A 19,047-nucleotide genomic window follows, 5' to 3' on the forward strand; every position below is an offset into this window, starting at 1 on the left:
TACCACGACTCTCTGAGGTGAAATATGTGAGCGCCTCTTCAGGGCCGAGTGCTTGCACGTGTGCCACCGGCACCACCTCAGCCTATCGCCTGTGGTAGGGACTTCATGTAAAGTCCTGCCACACACCGTGGACACGCCGCACCTGCGCGGGACTTTCAATCTCTACCTAGGGATCACCCATCACCTGTGCCTTTTGTTGAAACTGCTAGACTGAGTTTCTGACTGAGGTGTTACGTCAGCACATTCAAAATGCAAAATAATGTACATTGTATATAGTATTATGCCAAGTTTAATATTGTATATCTATATCATCGAGGGAGAGCTATCACAGAGCGTGTGTGTGTAGACTCCGCTGCACGCTGAGTGGATGTGAACAGGCCAAGCCAAGGGTCCATGCGTGTGTGTGTGTGTTGCGCGCGCGCGTGTGTGTGTGTGTGTGGCAGAGGTGCTCCGGCCCTGCCGCCAGTGCGGAGGCGGGAATGTGGAGTGGAGGCTCCCCTTCGCTGAACGCTGTTCAGCTATGTGTTGGAAACACGTGTTGACATCTGAAATGCCCCGTGCAGGCGGCCAATCCCCGGGCGGGAAGACTCTGGCGGGTGAAGGGGAGGGAGGGTGAGTGGGAAGGGGCTGGTAGCAGATGGGGAGGGGCCGGCCGTGGGCTGCACAGACACATTGTGAGCAGCAGCCTGGAGGTGCAGCCCTGCTCCCCCACACGGGCTGGTGGACTGATGGACTGGGTCTCCGTGGCTGTCCTGCACGCTGGACTTCCCTAGCCGGGGCACAGAGCGCCACTGCTGCCTACTTCAGAGGAGCCAAGATGCCAGGGGTCACTTTCCGCTGCTGTCGCAGGAAGCCAAAGACCAAAAAGCAAGCCGAGTGCGCGGTGCCTCTGCTGGAGCGCGCCCCCAAGCAGGTACACTTCTCGGCATTCTTCCAGTCACACGCGGCCCACCTGTCACTGCTTCTGCTGGGCGTCTCCGCGAAGCAGAGCTGTGCCTGGGTATGCCTAACCCTGCTCCTAGTCTATAGGCGGTCTTCGCTTGGAGGGGCTCTATGCAGCACCGTACTGTGCAATATAAGCCAGTCAAGTGTAACTTTGCTATTCTATAGCAGGTACGGAGAGCGGCATTGCACTCTGCCATTCTAAACTTCAGTAAGTGTCTGGTATGCGTAGTGTAGCAGCATGTCTAATATGTGTATCCGGTAGCATGAGCAGCATGGCACACAATAACAGACACTGTGGCATGGTAAAGACGGCCTCGCGTGCACGGCGCACACGCCCCCTTGCCTGTATTGTTTTACATCTTCTGTAACATTCGCCCTCAAACGTCAGCGCGACACACCTGAGCGTCCTCGGCTGATTTCCAGTGAACATTTAGTAAAGTGCATGGTGGAGACTAGAGGCGATGGGGAGTGAGGGGGTGGGAGGGCGTATCGATTTGTTTTGATTTATCCCCGTGTCATTTGCAAATGAGATTTCACTTCAGGGCGTGTGCGAGGTTATGCATAAGGGCGACACGATCGTGAGGCAGAGAGTTCCTGACAGGGAAGAGACGCTGGAGAAACCTTCCGGGGCGCGTCATTTGCTAAAAACAGCACCGGTGCATTCACAGTTCTAGGGTGACTTGAGGAATTCTCCTCCGATTTTGGTACTTTTTTTGGACGAAACTGTACAACATCACATACAAAAACTCACCATCTAATGCCAAACCACAGAAAACTGCCCTAATTCACACCACTATATGCTATATCACACAGGTTCCATGTGTTAATATCCCTGCAAAAAAATCGCTATATCGCCATATTTTTGCAGCGATATTAAGCCATGGAACCTGCGGAGGACACCCCCGCAACCCCCATCATTTTTTAATGGAGCGGGGGACACCCCTGCAACCCCCGTCCCAATAACTCCATAAATTATCCCCACTAATAACATTGCCTATGGCCCTACCCCATGACCACATATTTGGCAATATTATTGGTGGGGATAATATTACCTGATACCATCGCACGACACACCGCAGCGTACCATATAACACCACACCATGCAGTACCCCGCTAGCCTGAACATAAGCATGAAATGCACGCTTCCCAGCATGAGGCAGCTGGCAAGATGGACGTCTTGGCTTAGAGAAGTGAAGTGTCATGTTGTATGTATGTATTGGCATTTGGTGTGCACCCCTTTGATACAAGGTCCGCCCCAGAGTGCTGAGGATTAAGGACCAGGTGGATGATTATATACATGCAGCGGGCGGTGGAGTGGGAAAAGTGTAGATACAGACCAGGAAGGTCCCTCGTCCCACCATGCACAGTTACTGTTCCCGCCAGGGGTGTTGCTAGGTCTGGGAAAGATCTGGGGCCACACCAATGTCGGAATTGTCGGGACTCGGGGCTAGCTAGCCTTTTGGTTGTAGACCCTGAGATCTATCCGGGGCTACAACCAAAAGGCCTGCGGCTATAGCCCCTTAAGCCCCCTAGCAACGCCTCTGGTTCCCGCCACCCGTATCGGGAGTAAATCCCATAGCTTACAAGTGGTGGTAGAGCCTAGTCATGAAGCGCCGTAGGATTCCATTTGGGGACTTGGAGGATGCACCGCGAGCTGTAATCCCGCCTGTGGTAAATCCTTTAGGTTTTCCCTCCACATTATCTGAAAAGACAGAAGTTGGCAGAGCAGTAAAAGTACCGTCACTTTTTCCCCACAGCCTGAAACTCCTGATGAGGGCCCCAACGTGCCAGTACTTAGAGTTGGAATAGTAAATACCCATCCACATGACGAGGAGCACAGCCTCTATTAAAATCCAGAACCCTGCATATATTGTTTTGTGCTGAGTGTACTTCGCTTATTGTAAACCTTTTTGGTTACAGATTGAGATATTGAATGATACCATGCAAAACTTGTTAGGGACCAGATTCGTTGGTGATTTAATTGTGTCAAACATAGGAGTTTACAGTGCAATATTTGACAGTTGTCTTTTTCGTAATCTTATAGAGTTGTCTTTTCGTTGCCCACAGTTCAATGTCTCAGAGGGATGTCTTTTCCTTTCCTACATTATCCCATATGATTGTATTTTTAGTTATCTTGGGTATTTTTTGAGATTTCAGTTACTAACAAAATGTTTACACTAGATCAAAGTATACCGTGCTTAAAACAAGATATCCTGTTTTTTTGCTTTGCAAGAATTGTATAATTAGAAAAGAGCATAGGGTGTAAGCCTCATCTCGCAGGGCGTCTTGCAGCACAAACTGCCAGTGCAAGGGAACTAACACTCACAAACCAATCAATCGAACGAACGAACTTGCACTAAAATCCAGTGCTGTGCTTGGCCTTCCAGAGATCCCTGGGCAGGTTGGTTGTTTGAGAGGGGTGAGGACACGGTCCTCAGTCTCTAGTCTGTGTTTCTACTTGCTGGATGTTGGATCTGAGAGGAACACACGCCCGCGTGCAGACAGACAGACACACGCACGCACGCCACCCCAGCCGGTCAGGCACATGCTGGAGGCGTTCTGAGCAGGTTCTGCTTTCATGCACTGTGTCCGCCGACTTGCATCTCAGAGGAGATGAAGCGAGCCCGACTTACAATGGCGTGCCTTTCCACAGTCCTGTTATTCTTATCGTCTGGGGATGCACGCAGTAAACAGGAGCGCTTGCAGTCACATCTGAATATGGGCTTTGCTTTCAGCGCCTCATTAAATGAACCAGTGCCAACTACGAGTCTCACATGCATCCGGCGTGGAAACAAGTGAACACACACGCCATGCAATGCATGTGGGTAAAACGCTGTGTGTGAAATTCCAAATGTGTGTAATTATGTTGCCTAACAGATACTCAGACAAGCATGTTCAGCAACACTTGTTATGCAATTTTTGGTGATTTATCGGTACCCTGGGCCCTGATTAGGGGCATTGTGCTCTTGCCGGGCTTCTCAGCTACCAATGTATTCTAGCTCAGGGGCAACGTGCTCGCCTTGGAAGCAAGACAATGCGGAGCAACACGGGTTCGAACCCCTGGGTCCGCAGTTAGATAAGCACGTTATAAATAACCTGTCCCATCATACTTGCTGTCTATTACACATAGTTCGCATGCGCATCAGGCCTACACTAATCAAATGTACGGAAAGGGGGAGGGGCTCGGTTGCAATGGGAGGCAGTACCCTATAGCCAGGAAACCCAGACGGAATGAGCCTGCACCAACGTGCACTTGGTCCAATGGCAGGGGTGCCAGGGACCAGCCAGAACAGTAGGTTGGTTCCTGCAGAGAAGTCAGAGGGGCTTACCTGTTAGGCCACGTGAGGGGTGGGCTCAGAACTAGGTTTGTAACATTGCCACGAGTAAATATTAGGTTCATTGTAACCAGGAACCACAGACAGGCTGCATTGCCATTCTGTCTCTCCCTCTGTGTTCTTGTAACAACGCCACGAGGGCCGCTACAAGCAGCTTTATGAATGTAAAAAATAAATAAAGTAAAAGAGGCCCCGGAAATCATTTTCAAAGTGGCCCCATATTGCACATTTTGAGCAAGCCCAACCCTTTCCCCAAGAGAAACTTTAGAATTAAGATAGGTAACCACACAAAAGAGGCCCAGGATGCAGAAGCCCAGCAGGAAATCTCCAGCGTTCCCTGTAGGCCAGTCTATCCCATGCGTACGCCCACGGCAATGGCGGTGGCCGTGCACCACACAGGGAAAGCGATGGTATGCAGTGGTGCTATCGAATAGATAACAAAGAACGCTATTTTAGACGAACCCAGAACATCGGAAATAATAACGAATTATAGAAGACTAATTAAATGTGGTTGAGAATGGGGAAAGTGGTTTAAAGGGTGGGAAAAAAGTATATAAAAAAACAAAGGGTTTGGGGGAACCCCCCAAAAACAACGAAAACAAAATTTGTTATTTTTCGTAGATTTTTTTGTTTGTTTTCTCATTTGATAACATCACACGTAACCAAAGATATAGGATCAATAAAGCCAAACGTCCTTCAACTTTCCTGCTGCAATCTTCTTTCTCCTTGGTGTGGTGCCACCTCCTTTGTTGATGTTGACCTGTCGAAGATGAGCCGTGTCCCCTTCATTTGTGGATTGTCCTCCAGCATCATAGGTCTGATGTGGCGTGCCATTCTTATGTGGGGTGGAAGTGGCCCGATCAAGATGCACCTTTGCTTCTTCGTCTGTGGCAACAGACAGTAGATGCGGAGTTGAGGTTGCCGTCTGGTACTGGCAGTGGCCATGGGTGCTTATCCTAGTACATCCTTCCTTTCCTTATGTAAGGCCACCCTACATGCATTCCACTGTTTCCCGTCCTCAAGGGTAACTGTTGCGGGTAAGGACCTGAACGTTTGTGGGCATGCTGTATTTGGATGTCTTCACCCCCTTGGCTTTTACCCAGTCACCCACTTGAGGATTACGCAGATATGCCACAGGAGGGATGCTGGCGTGACGCACCGCAGCTCCCTCCCGGACCTCAGTCACTGTGTGATGTTTGTGTGGTGCAACAAGTACTCCGAGAAGTATGGAATGTTCAACATCTATTTGACAAATTCTGTTATTACTAGCACCCTGCAGTACCAGAGGGGACTCCACTCTCACGCCATGCTTCTTACCCGCTTCTGCAATGTCCCACCTTTGCCTACTGTCCGGCAGGCATGCAAGGTCATCTGCCTTACTTTGGCCTTGTGGGTCTGTCCTACACTGATAAAAGCTAAGGGAGCCATGAGATGGTGGGTCACTTGGGGGGCGAGGGTCATGGGCGCTAGACTGTGCTTCTCTGGACTTGCCTGCACAATTTGAGGGGGGTTTTTGGTTGGAGTTTGTATGAGCTTTTCCTCCCAAACAGGTAATGTGACAGTGCAAAATACTGGCTACAGGGTACTGAACCACACAGACTACTGATGTTTGGGAATAAGTTCATACGAATTCTGCACATAACTTAGTACTGGACTTGATATTCACAAAGAACAATGTTGGGACCAGGTGAAACGCGGTTTAGAAAGACAACACATGCCAGAGCATGCGGGCATGGGTGTCTGTAAAGTTATGCAGTCCCTAAAACCATGCATCAAAGCACTATGAAAAAGGGCATTTAAGAGTGCTGACTTTATACCTCTTTTTTTACTATACAATGTTTTTCTCGTGACTTTTGCCAATTCTGAAACACTTTCTTGCCATTTTGACAGTAATTGTTCGAGTCTCACTGGCTTACTGCACAACTTACACCCAGATCCCTCAGGCTTCAGTTATGTGTGCAGGTAAGTGAGGGCAAAACACACGTGAAAGTGTTCGTCCTCATTAAGGTATTACCTGGAGGGTGTTCGAGTGCATTTGTGTCATCCTTCCCAAACTCGCCTTTTGAAAAGGCCCCTTTTACTGGTCTGGTGGCAACGTGCATCTTGTGAAGATTTTGCGCATGTGCGTAAAGCTATGCCAAATATACTCCCGTTCTGCAGCTGCAACACACTTCCGCATTCACACCCACGTTTTTGTGTGATCGAGGCTTCTGCTGTAAGTTGTACGTTTTGCACAGGCATGCGTCTCACATTTACCTAGAAACATGTTTTTCTTGTAGATAAACCACTGTGCTGTTCGTTTGATGCAGTGCTTGCCTCAGTGTGCAGCCATCACTGATCTTATGCTGTGAACATCCTTGTGAATGCAATGAGGAGTGAGTGCATTGCACAGATTACCCTACATTAAACACGCCAGAGATCATTGAATCCGATCAGGGTTGGAATTGAATGGGAACTATCGAGAGCAGAGTCCCACTGCTTTAATCTCTAACTGTTAACAGTTTCATTTCTTTTTTACAATTCCTGAAATTGACTTAAGCATACTCCTCATTTTACCACCCTACAGTAGTTGCAACTACATTGAAATCTGTGTGACCGTACATTTATGAAGCAAGGATGATCTCGAGCTGCCACTTTATTTTAGCCAGGGGGAGATGGTGGAGGTTTGGCTACCCCTAAGAAGGAATCCCCACACCCCTCTTCCCTCATTTTTGGAAAAAGTTAAAAATTATAATATCAGGATAAATGTTTAGAAGTTATATATTTGATATAGGTCCAGGCCACTCGCAAGGGATGGTACTTTAATGTTTGGTCTGATTTATCACTTAATTCCACTGGACAAGTTTGCATTTGTATTAGTACCCAGTGAGGGCCAATCAGATTGTATCAATCGATCTGGGTGACCCTCACTGGGTCGTTAGCCGGCCAACAAAGACTTACCTGTTGCACTTCAGAGAGCTGCATCCGCAGAGCGCCTTCCCTTTCTTTGACTGGATGTCATGGAAAGGGAGCAGGGACTACGTGTAGTTCCTTCGCCACGGTTCCCAGTCCCTTTGCCACGGTTCCATTGCAGCCATTTTCTTTGTTTTCTTTTCTTTAAAACCTTTTTAATGGCCGTCATGGAAAGGGAGAAAGGACTACATGTAGTCCCTTTTCCCCAATTCATGGTGGCCATTTTAAAAAAATGTTTTGCTCGAGTCGAGGAACGGTTGACACGCTGTTAACTCAAGTAAAAATACTAATATTACCCTGGTATAACATGGTGGGTACTAATAGCAATAGAACCCTTGTAGGGTGGCATTACCGGTCGGCAATGCCCCCATCACTACGTTAAAGCCCTCGCTTCACTCAAGACTTGTAATTATCACCCCAGGGGCATTTCCTGACCAGTAATGCCCCTCTTCCCTAAAAAATGATTGGTTTCTGCATGTAGGAAATGTGATCATGTCCGTGCAGCTTTCAGGAATCGGATGTGGCTTCTAGTACAGTAGAAAATTCAGTTACTATTTTTTTTGGATCACTATCAAATGCATCCACGAGACTGCTCCGGCATATGTTAAGCATAGTTCCTGCAATTCACTTAAATGTATTCAGAATCCATCCGTGAGGAACTTTGCCTTGACAGTGAAATTACAGAATGCATGAAATGCATCACCGCCATATTGTAATCCAGTGATGTTATCTGTTTCTAACTGATGAGTTTCACACTATACGTCAAAATGTATTAATTGTAGGTCTCAAGATATTGTTTACCATCCCTTCCCTGAACCCCATCCCCATAGGGTCCAGGTCAGACGTCCCGGAATTGGACCCTCTCCACTGTGAGAAGTTTCTTTATTCAAAACCCCTGTGTGGTTTTGAGGATGGACACTTAAATCTTTACAATCTACAAACTATTTCAGATAACATTTGTAAATCAAACAAACACTTTAGTAGTTTCAACCACATCTCTGGAATCCCGGGAGCGATTCGAACCCCCAACATTTCAGGAAACCACTCTATGTATTAACTCATCTTGCCATGGAATACGGCAAACAGATAGATATCTAGGAATGTAAAAGCAACGGCTTATTGTTTCATGCTTACATTTACTGGTAGAAATGCACAGTTTATATCAAGGATGCAGTGATGGCATTTGAAAGTATTATTTACTGTGTGATTCCACCACCCCTGGGGGGGTAGGGGGCGGTGGTGTTGCAGTCCTACTTCCATGTCTGTAGCTGTCCAGGTTTTTTATTTTGAATATCTGGTCACCCTACCAGCGCCAGGTCTGTCCCCTGGTTATTTTGTTATACTGAAGCCGCGTGCTAGGTTCTCTCTGAACTGATAACTAACCTGCCAATGACTTTCATGACGCGTGCGGTCAGCGAGATGCAATACCTTGGTAGGGCGTGCGGTGCCCCCTGCTGACGTGCATGAGCAGAAAGGCTCACGCTCACTTTCACTTTAGCACTCTATGCATTCCACTGACATGGGGTATCGCTCTCACAACATACGCTTCTCACCCTTTTATTGCCACCTTTTCAACTTCTGTTTCATCTCAGGTCAAGGCAGCACTCGGTGGTCACGAAGAAGCAATATTTGTGTTCTGTATTTTTTTAAGGGCGTGCTTCATTTTGACGTGCGCATGCTCACATGACCTGTGACATCACTAGCTCCGAGTAAAGTGCCCCCCCCTGTGGTGGCCTCGAAGGACGACAGGACGCCTGAAATGATTTCTAACTGCCTTTATTCAAAGGATACACAGGTGGGTGTCAATTGTCCAAGTGTGGGGCAGGAGCAAGTACTCACAGTTGCAGTCTGGGCCTCCCAGTTACTTCACTGGATCCAGGGTGTGCACAAGGTTGGCACGCTGTAAGCTTCCAGGGCCGCCATGAGGCCTCCTCTGGTGTTGGATTTATGCCATGGAAGCTAGGCTGCATGGGCTCCTAATGGCCCCAGTTATGTTGTCTCCTTAATAGGAGCAGCGCTGTGCCCAGATCGCTTGTCTGGCACTCCACCAATGTTCTGCTGCAGAGCACGGGACCACAAGATCTCGTTCTGCCGAGATCTTGCAAGTCCACGCTCCCGCGATCACGTGACGTCCCCACACCCCCAAAGGCCAAACCAAGGGTTGTAACTAAGTGTCACAGCAGTGCGATACCATATCCATTGAAGAGTGCATGTTTCATTGCTTAGAACAACTTAGAGAAGTGCCTGCATGACACCAGAGCAATCTTCCAAAGTAAAGTGCCCCTTTTTCAGAGCAAATTCAGTGCAATTTCAGCTTTCTCTGCTTGGGCTCATATATCTGTATGTATGTGCTCAAGAAGGGCAGGTGTTCTGAACCTTGAGCAATGATATTTTCTTGCATGCTGTCTCACGGCGACAAGATGGGGGTTGCAGCGAGTGTCCTGGCGGCGCAATTCACCCTTGAACTCTCGCATTACAGGGATAAACCGTGTCCCATGAAGTTGTTAATATTGTGCGTGGTCAAATCCTGTGTCTTCTTGAAAAGGCGGAAGGCGGTCTTCGTTTCGGCAGACACATGAGTGCTTTTACAAGTCAGTGCCCTGCTTAATTTTTCGTGGGAGCTAGGAATCCCCCAATATTTGTAACACCACACGACACGAAAATGAAGTGACTTGTAATTGCACCGCCCTCTCCACCCACTTACACACACGTACTGGGCCAGCTCCACAGGCAAGTATCAAATATTGTTTTGAAGGCAGACTCATTGTACCCCCGACTGAATGTGCAGGGGTGGGGAAGGGAGCCGGGGGCAGGCCCGGACTGGCATACAGGGCAATAGGCCCATGGCCGAACCAACAACACAAACTGCTGGTGTGGGCCAGTTTTTGTTTGGTCAAATTGGACCCTTTTTTGGCCAGTTTGGGCCAGTTTGATGAGTTAATTCACACTGCTGCTAGTAATTTTGACCAGTGTTGCTGAATAAATATTCTTTAAAATGCACAATTTGCATCACAATTTTTTAAAGAACTCCCCCTTGGGTACTATTCAAACAGTGTCACAAAAGGAATGAATAGCAATTTGCAGCTGTGGGCCACATATTCATTGGTGCCCGAGTCCGACCATGGCTGGGCGGCGGGGCATTTCCACCTCTCCAAATGTGATGCCAATGAAGAGTCAAAGGGAGAGAGAGCACAGGGCGTGCCAGATTTCATTCAAACCGCATGTACTGAAACACTTTAATGTGTCGCCTTCTTTCTGCGGGTATCGGCTTACAGGGCAAACAATCTGGGGAGCCTACAGAAAGATGTGAGAAGTTTCCAATAACCGCGAAGGCCTCAAAATGGCGGCCCGAGATCGAGCTGGAAAAACAGAGGCCCTCGCAGTCCTGGCTGCACCACGTCTGAAACATTTAATGTGGCAGTAAATTTGAGTGAGCAATGGCTCCTCGGGGTTCACTCTGTGAGGCTGTTGCACAAAACCCTCTCCGCAGCGTTTGTAGGATGTTTAGGGCAAAAATAAGAATGGCTCATTGTTTGGAGAATTCCGCTTTCTCAAGGCAATGAGGAATGTGTACCTATGTTTATCAATCCAAGTGTAGGCCCTGTTCTAGCGCGGGAAAATATTGCAAATTGATCACAGATTATCAAGTCTGTGGCAAGATCAAATAAGAGTGTGCCAAGAGGGTTCACTGCATGCCAGGGAAACCGCACGCTCCAGATGTTCATCCAAGGAAAGGAGTTCTTTGAAAAAGAAGGGACACCCAGGGCAGCCGATGGGTTATTGTACACCCGTGATCTTGGGCCTTTGGTCGCAAGAAGGGTCTATCCAAATAGACACTTCTTTCTCAAATTAAACTTAATATGCGAAACACTTTGGAAGTGTTAGGTGCAAAATTGAGTATCCCTAGGGCCGGAAGATATTGCAGACTATGTGGAACTCTAACAATAGAAACTGCTCAACACCTAATATGCCACTTGAAAGTTTGTATCTCCTATGAATGCAATACTTGTAATAGCTATGACGTAGCTAATATGTATATTATATGAAAAATGTTATTGTTAGGGAATGATCTTAGTCTGATAGTAATTTGAGCAGATTGTATATTTTATTCCTCTTTGTTAAGATTAAGGCATTTTATTCTTTTTTTTTTAAATCAGGAATAACTGTATAAATGTGTATATGTTAATTGTGTTTATATGTAAAGCCTGCTGGCTGTATGCATATTAAATAAATAAATAAATAAATAAATAAATAAATAGCAGAGGCAGTTGACCAGGTGCATAACAACTCAGAGGCATTCTGTGAGGCCTATGACTTTCTATGGTAGGCTCTGCAGAGGGTCCACAATTGGGCCGCAGGACTCACCTACAGACGAGAGAACGGATATTTGCTGCCCTGCAGTTGCAACATTGCTTCAGAGTGGCCAAATGGAAGGTCCTTGGTTTAGCCCGCAGGCTTATTTCATGGGTCGGACCAACCTTTTTTAACCTAAACTCCAACCTATTCCCCTTAGTGCTTTTAACTGTGCAACATGGAAGGGACTGTTCCTCTGTAACCTTGGAACACCATCAGCTATGTCATGTTTAACCTTTACTATTGCACATGAAATATCTGTTATAACCTGTATTACTGTATTATTAAGTGAATATACTGTAAAAGCGCCACAATGCCTCCGGGCCGCTGGGCGCTTTATGAATCCAAATAAATAAATAAATCAAGGGCACGAACATGAAGAACGAGGCGTGCAATAGACATATTTGTTACATCCTTTGCAAAACTTACTTTACTAGGAGGGGAATGTCAGTGTGTGTGCCACCTGTCACCATTTCAGGTGGCAGTGGCAGGCAGTTGTGCCCTACCAATGGAGTCTGGAGCACTTTGGGAGTGTTTTAACACAATCTGGCATATTGTAGGCTGGACTTGTTATCCTTTTGTTCAGTGCAGGCAGGTGAAGTCGACAGTTGGGCACTTACCGACCGGCAGTGCTGGCCCTAGGTCTGCCAGCGCCCTGCAAGATTTTCCGGTGTGACCCCCCTCCCCTCCACTCTCAAGTATCAACCGAACAACAGAACTGTGCCGCCTGAGGTTCTTGTAAAGTGTACTTGCACGGCGCAATACTTTAATAGGCGCTGGCCGGGCCAGACCGATACTTAAGTTTACACGACACATAGCTGGAGCCTCCAGCTCGGTGTCATGTAAACTGCAGGCAAGGCAGCCTTTATTTGCTGCGCTGAAGCGGCGGGTGGGGGGGCAGCTGGGGAGGGTCTGCAAAACCCCTGAGTGCTCATTGAGCCGACGCTGCCGCCCGGTGCATATTCCGTAGGTGCGCATGCGTGGGCGAATGGGCCAGAGCCATTCCGGGGGGCGGTGCATGACAGCATGCGTTCAACAGACCCATTCAGGACCATTTTACCTGGGGTCCAGGGTTTGCAAGAAATTCATATATTTATTTAGATGCTGAGCGTGATTGTGAGCAAGGTTCGTTGTCAGTGATTTGTTGTAAAGTCATTCTTTATTGCTGCAGGTTTTTTAAATAATACATTTAGCTGAATGCTTTGCAAATAACTCTGTGTGCTGTACTTCCATGATCCTTGGCCCCCCTCCGCCGCCCGGGGACCCAGGAGACGCTTACAACAACAGGTGGGAGCGATATCGTGTAGTATTCCCTCATGGCGGCGATACGCGCGCACTCTCCATCATGGCCCCCGTGGACCACTGGCGTGATGCAGGATCAGCCAAGTCATGACCTCGTGCCCTTTGCTAGGAGGCTGCGGCCCTCGCATTCCTGGGGCTCATTAACAACACGTGCACCTCATTAGCCGCTCATCATGCCCACCTGCGGCGCATCAGCAGGCAAGCCAACTCATTCCCAGCACTATTGGAGTCATTTGGCTCAGTGATGTAGCTCCAAGGTCACACCCATAAGCCTATTGAACCAATGATCTATTCATTGTTTTATCTGACACCACCTGGCTCAGTGTGGGCGCAGGATCTAGTTAACTACTGCACGTGAAATCTGGGTAACCTTGTCATTTCCAAGAGGGTAAGGAGGCTTCATCAGGGCCTCAAGTTTTCCATGGCCATGCGTGAGAAGGCCACCCAGGCCGGGTTTTCACTTTTGGAGTCTGATACTTTAATTTTTTCTATACCATTAGAAACTCGGGAAAACTACAAGTTCCAGAATTCCAAACAAACGCAGAACTGGATTTCCTTTTGATGCATGTCCACGTGAAACTTGAGACCTCTGATTTTATTCTGAAATAATTTGCTATCTAGAGCAAGCCTGTTCCTTCTTTAAGGGAAAAGGCAACCATTTCTCAGAATCATTGTGTAATGTGATATGATATGATAGTTTATTTATAGAGCGCCTATGCACAATGTGTTTCAAAAAATGTGCACAGCACGTGTTACCATTGCCTTGCAGAACTTTAAGTCAGAGGGCTTAGCCACCATTGCCCAACTAGAGCTACCAAGCTGACCCAGGTAAGGCAAGAGTGGCTCACCTGGTGCTGTTTGTTTACATTCTGGGACATTTAGTCCTGCAGCAACTGCAAGCCCCAGAATGCCAAATAGGGAAACAGGACTGGACTGGATGAGTCACTGAAAACTGACATGGGGCCACTTGAGAGTTCTCCCTGATGTACCCTAGAAGAGTGAAAGGATGACTTAGATTGATGGGCTTCAGACCCGATAGCTTCAAATTACAACAGGCACATTAACCCTCTGAACTTTTTCCGAGGTGCCATTGTTGGTGAAGCTGTGAGGGTGCTTTCACAAGAAAACATTAGCATAGAATGAATAATCCCCTTCACTAGCGTGAGAGGGGGTTCATATTCTATTAAAGACACGTGGGCGAGCATTATGTATGAAATCTTTACTACTAAGACCATAGCAGCAAAGAAAAACAAACTTCAACAGAAAACAATTTTTGTTTCAAAAGAAAAACTTTCATGTATTAACAGAAGTCCATGGGGTTGACCCCAATCCAAGATAGTGGACCGGTCATGCACTGGCAACAACCAACAGGTGGGGACCCCCCGCCGTATAAGTCCTTTCCTTCACCATGACGTACAAACGTGACACCAGTCCTTGAAACTCCTGGAACTCTCTCTCCTGGAATGCAGCTCACCCGGAAGCTTTATGAAACAGATAAACAAAGGGTGGGTGGGAGGGATAATACTCGCTGTGTCTTTAGTAGAATCTAAACCCCCTCTCACGCTAGTGAGGGGGATTATTAATTCTATTTTAAGACCGGAAGCCAACATCTATAGTACCATGCTGAATACGCTTAAGATAAAAGGTTTTGAAGTTGGACTCTTTGGACCAATCAGCCGCATTCAAAATGTGTTCCAAAGTTCCTCACAGGCAAATCGCTTTTGTGGCGATGGAGCCCTTTACTAAATGAGCCCCGAATAAAGAGACATCAATATCCGCCTCCTTCATGACCCACCTTATCCAGCTGGCCAGAGTGGCTGGGGACACTGGTTTATGGGGCTTTTGGTAAGAAACGAGCAGCTGAGAGGAACCTGGAGTTCGAAGCCCCACAGTCTTCTGTTTTAAACATTGAACTACACACAGTTTGTAATCCGCCGGAAAAGAAGGATAAGAAACTGAGGAAATCATACATTTTGTTCTCCTAGACACAAAGAAAGTTATCCCTGGAGGGCAATGCATCTTATTATCCACATCTAATGCCCTGATATCTGAAATGCTTTTAATAGAAATGAAGCACAACAACATAACAAGCTTGGAAAAGAGCTGTTGTAAAGTCAACCCATCATTGTCTGGCCAAGAATGAAACATGATTAACTCCAAATTAACATCCCACAAGACCGAATATCTAGCTTTAGGCGGAACTTGGAAGCAAATGGATTAGAGCTTTACGCTCCAAAAAATATCTACCAGCAGGTTCCGCTTTCAATAAAACACGCCCAGTGGAAATGGCAGATCAGAACCCATTGATTGTCCTGTCGACTTTGCCTTCTTTAAACAATTCAGCAAAGAAATTAACCACTTCTACAAGAGGGGCAGAAACGGGATTGATGTGTTGAGCCACGCAACAGCCTACCCACCGGCACCATGCTGTGGAGTAACCAGACTTGGTGGAGGCTGCCCACAAGTCTTTGATGATACACAAAGCGTCCTGTGAAAGTCCTTGGAAGCACCAGGAAGAGCTGAAATCTTCCAGGCCATAACGGAAAGATTCCCCGAAGGACCAGGTCATGAGGGAGACCTGCAGGATTTTTGATGATGTGAGTATGAGAAGAAGAAGCTGTGGAAAATCCACTGCTAACTCTAAGAGGGCTGGACACCACACCTGAGAGGGCCAAAAGGCTGTTACTATTATCAATGTTGTAGACTGCCTAGAAACGTTTACTAGGACCCTTGCTATCATAGTCCATGGAGGAGAGGCATAAGCCATCATACCCGACCAATTCTGAAGGAACGCATCTGTTGCCAACCCCTGGGATCTGGCCTCAAACTGTAAAAGCGAGGCACTTGATAATTGAGTCTGGAGGCAAAGAGATCTATCTGAATCGGACCCCAGAGAGAGAGGATCATGGCAAAGACGTTCCTGTCTAACATCCAGGCACTCTCGTCCTAAAGCTGCCTGGAATTCCAGTCTGCCACTGCATTGCTGGACCCAGGGAGATATTCCATCTTCAACAGAATGTTTCTGTCTAAGCAATAATGCCAGAAATCTTGCGTAACATCTGCCGGAACCTTGGAGCGAGTACCTCCCAGATGATGGATATAACAAACTGCTGATATGTTATCCATCCGAAGGAGGACACAGCAATTCCCCTGATCCTTCAGAAGACTTTTGACTGCAAAGGATCCCACTAAGAGTTCCAGACAGTTTATATGCAGAGACCTCTCTTGATCTGACCACATTCTCTCAGTGGACACCTGCCCTATCCTGGCCCCCCAGCCGCCCTTGCTGGCACCTGACACCAGGATGACATCCGGCAATGGACCAAACATCGCCATGTCATTCCAGGTGTCCATGTGCTTGAGCCACCAAAGGAGTTCTTTTTTGGCCTCGGGAAACAAGTCTATTAGCTGGGTGCATGACAGATTCTTGCGAAGATGGCTGGCTTTCAAATGCTGCAAGGCTCTGTAATGAAGCACAGCTGGAAATACAGATTGAATGTACGCTGATAACCTAGCCACTACCCTGGCTAAGTGTCTGAGGGAAACCCTCCCCTTTGCAAGGTGAAGAAGGATCTCCTTCCGGTCTCGGACCGTTGGCTGTCTGAAAGCAGGAGGATGCACTGCTTGGAATATATACTGAAGCCCAGAAATTGGATACATTGCATAGGCTGGAAAAGGGACTGCTTTGCATGTCTGACAAACTCCAGTACTTGCAAGAGAGAAACTGTGATCGCTAGATGTGTCTGAAGCACCTGAAAGCTCAGACCCATAAAGAGCATATCATCCAGATAAATGATGAGTCTTATCCCCTCGACCTGAGATGGGCCATGAACGGCTGCATTATCTTGGTGAAGCACCAAGGGGCTTGGGAGAGATGCAAACTGCCAAGTGTGAGCCCTTCACACTGAAACTGGAGAAACTACTGCTGGGGAGGAAAAACTGAAACAACCAAGTACGCGTCCCTGAGATCTATCTTGACCATCCAATCTGCGGGGAACAGCGTATCCCTGAGGAGTTGAGTGCCCTCCATCTTGAAATGGTGGGAAACCACAAAGGAGTTGAGGGCTCTTGGGTTTATGCGCTTTGGGACTAAGAAAATCTCACTCAGAAATGTAGATGCCGTGAAGGTGGCAGGACCACCGTGCCCTTTATAAATGAGGTCTTGGACCTCTTTGTCAACTGCCCTTTGTTTGGAACTGTTGAAAGAGAGGGGAACTGGACTGGCTAACTGGCATGGGGGAAGAGTAGAATTTTATGTGAAAACTTCTTACTGTTTGGAGAATCCAAGAGTCTGATGTGAGAGCCTCCCAATGTGGAAGACACCTGGACAACCTTCACCCCAAATCCTCTGCAGGAAGAAACATTTAAAACATGTGAGATTCCCTGGAGCTGTCCTGGCTCCACTCCTTGCTGTCCCAGCAGTGCCCCTTCTTCACACCGGTGCCCAGGCCATTGCCCAGTTTGTTTGCCCCTAGAAATGGCTCGGTGCCTGTCAGGACGAGGTGGGGGGGTCTGTACTTCCGCTCTCTATATGGCAGAGGAAAGGCACAGAGGACCCCAGCCAAGATTCTCTGATATGGTAACGATGGACGAGCAATCAAGGCCTAGCTTCTCAGGAGGTGATGCAGGCTGGTTCTTAAGTACAGTGTATCCCCAAGCCCCCACAAAGGAATGTCCACACACTGTATTACTGAAAACACAGTCTTTATATAATTAATATTCAAAGGTTATGTACACTTATCACAATAATGCACTTTGTGCTCCGGAAAATCAACAATGGTAAATATCTACAATTCTAAAGTGGTACCACTAGTATTCGATTAGAGTGCATCAACAAGGCTGTGAAAATGCCACACGGATCAATAGCAATGAAACCAGCAATAGAGAGAAGAGAGAAAGCAGACGGATGAAACAATAGGCAGACGACTGGTCCGTGCTACTGGACACAGCTCTGAGTGGAGATCCCCCCACCTGGGCAACCTGTAAAATAACGATATATAAAACAAGCCCAGTCCATATATTGTTCAAGAGTCTCGTTCTCTCCTACAATGTTTTACCCCCCCCAATGTACCTGGTGGAGTAGAGCTCGTCGGCGAGGCGTCGACCGATCCTTCTGGAGTGACTCCCTTTAAGGCAGGAGCCACGGATCGTCGAGAGGCGTCGCGGACTCGGGGTTCGGTGTCGGGGAATCGGCGGCCCTTCTTGAATGTCGCCCCTTTCAAGCGGGAGACACGGGGTGCCGAACGTCCGACCGTGAACCGGGTAGAACGACGTCGATGAGGCAGCAGGCGTTGATCCGAGCGGTGCTCGTCGACGACAGAGCGTTGGCGTCCTGCAAGGAAGAGGCGTGCGGGGCACCTCGGTGACGATAGTTCTGGACCGCAAAGAGATGAAGAAGAACTGTGGCCCAGCACGGGCGTCGAGTCGTCGGCGTCTCTGCGGCCTTTGGGTGGCGGGAAACCCACCGGTGGATACTCCTCGGCGCGTCGACGGTCAGGCCTTCTCCCACAGGAGACGGCACGGCGATGCAGACGAGAGCGTCCGTTGATCAAGTTAAAGTTCTTAGGCAAACGGGAGCACGGCGGCTCCGGTCGGCGACGGCGGTCGTCGACAGTGGCGGACAACAGTCCGGGTGCTTCGCTTTGGGATTCCTCAGCAGTCCCCGTATCGGGTCGGCAGCCTGTCGTAGGTCTGTCTACCAGGGAGCGTTGGCAAAGGTCAGCTGTGCACGATGGTCCCTCGTAGCTCGGGAAGAGGGCGCCTTACCAGGTCCTCTCTGGGTCAGTCCTTGGAGACACAGCCGCCTTTAGATCGTGAAGGAGAGCCACGGCAATCCTTCTCCTCCAGCAGGGCCTCAAGGTCAAGCGTCAGTTACTCCAGTTACTCGTCGTAGTGGACTTCAGCTTCTGAACAATTTCCAGTGGTGAGAGGTCCCCAGATATACTATTCGGTCTCTCATCCACACTGCTGGCACACACTCAGCAGCCAATCGTACAGAAGGGCATTCATGCAGTCGGTCAGCCAATCAGGCACGCAGGGCATTCAGGCCACTCTTCTCCCGCTCAGACACTCACAACAAGGAATGTGGATTGAGACAAGTACTCAGCCATTCAACTCTACACACTGCATTCAGTCCAGTTTCGGGCAGGGCTGTCTCAGT

At 48.1% G+C, this 19,047-nt stretch overlaps 1 protein-coding gene across 1 annotated transcript in view; it reads left to right on the forward strand.

Annotated features, from left to right (window-relative positions):
• The first annotated feature begins 686 nt into the window (after positions 1-686).
• TNS3 (tensin 3) overlaps positions 687-19,047 on the forward strand; it is a 1,168,488-nt gene continuing 1,150,127 nt past the window's right edge. Inside the window, exon 1 of the mRNA XM_069613336.1 lies at positions 687-913. Coding sequence (XP_069469437.1) covers positions 818-913 — 96 coding nt within the window. The 5' untranslated portion in view covers positions 687-817. The remainder of the gene's footprint in view (positions 914-19,047) is intronic.

The sequence above is a fragment of the Ambystoma mexicanum genome, chromosome 5p, assembly GCF_040938575.1.
Source record: "Ambystoma mexicanum isolate Mex_15411 chromosome 5p, UKY_AmexF1_1, whole genome shotgun sequence".
NCBI lineage: Eukaryota > Metazoa > Chordata > Amphibia > Caudata > Ambystomatidae > Ambystoma > Ambystoma mexicanum.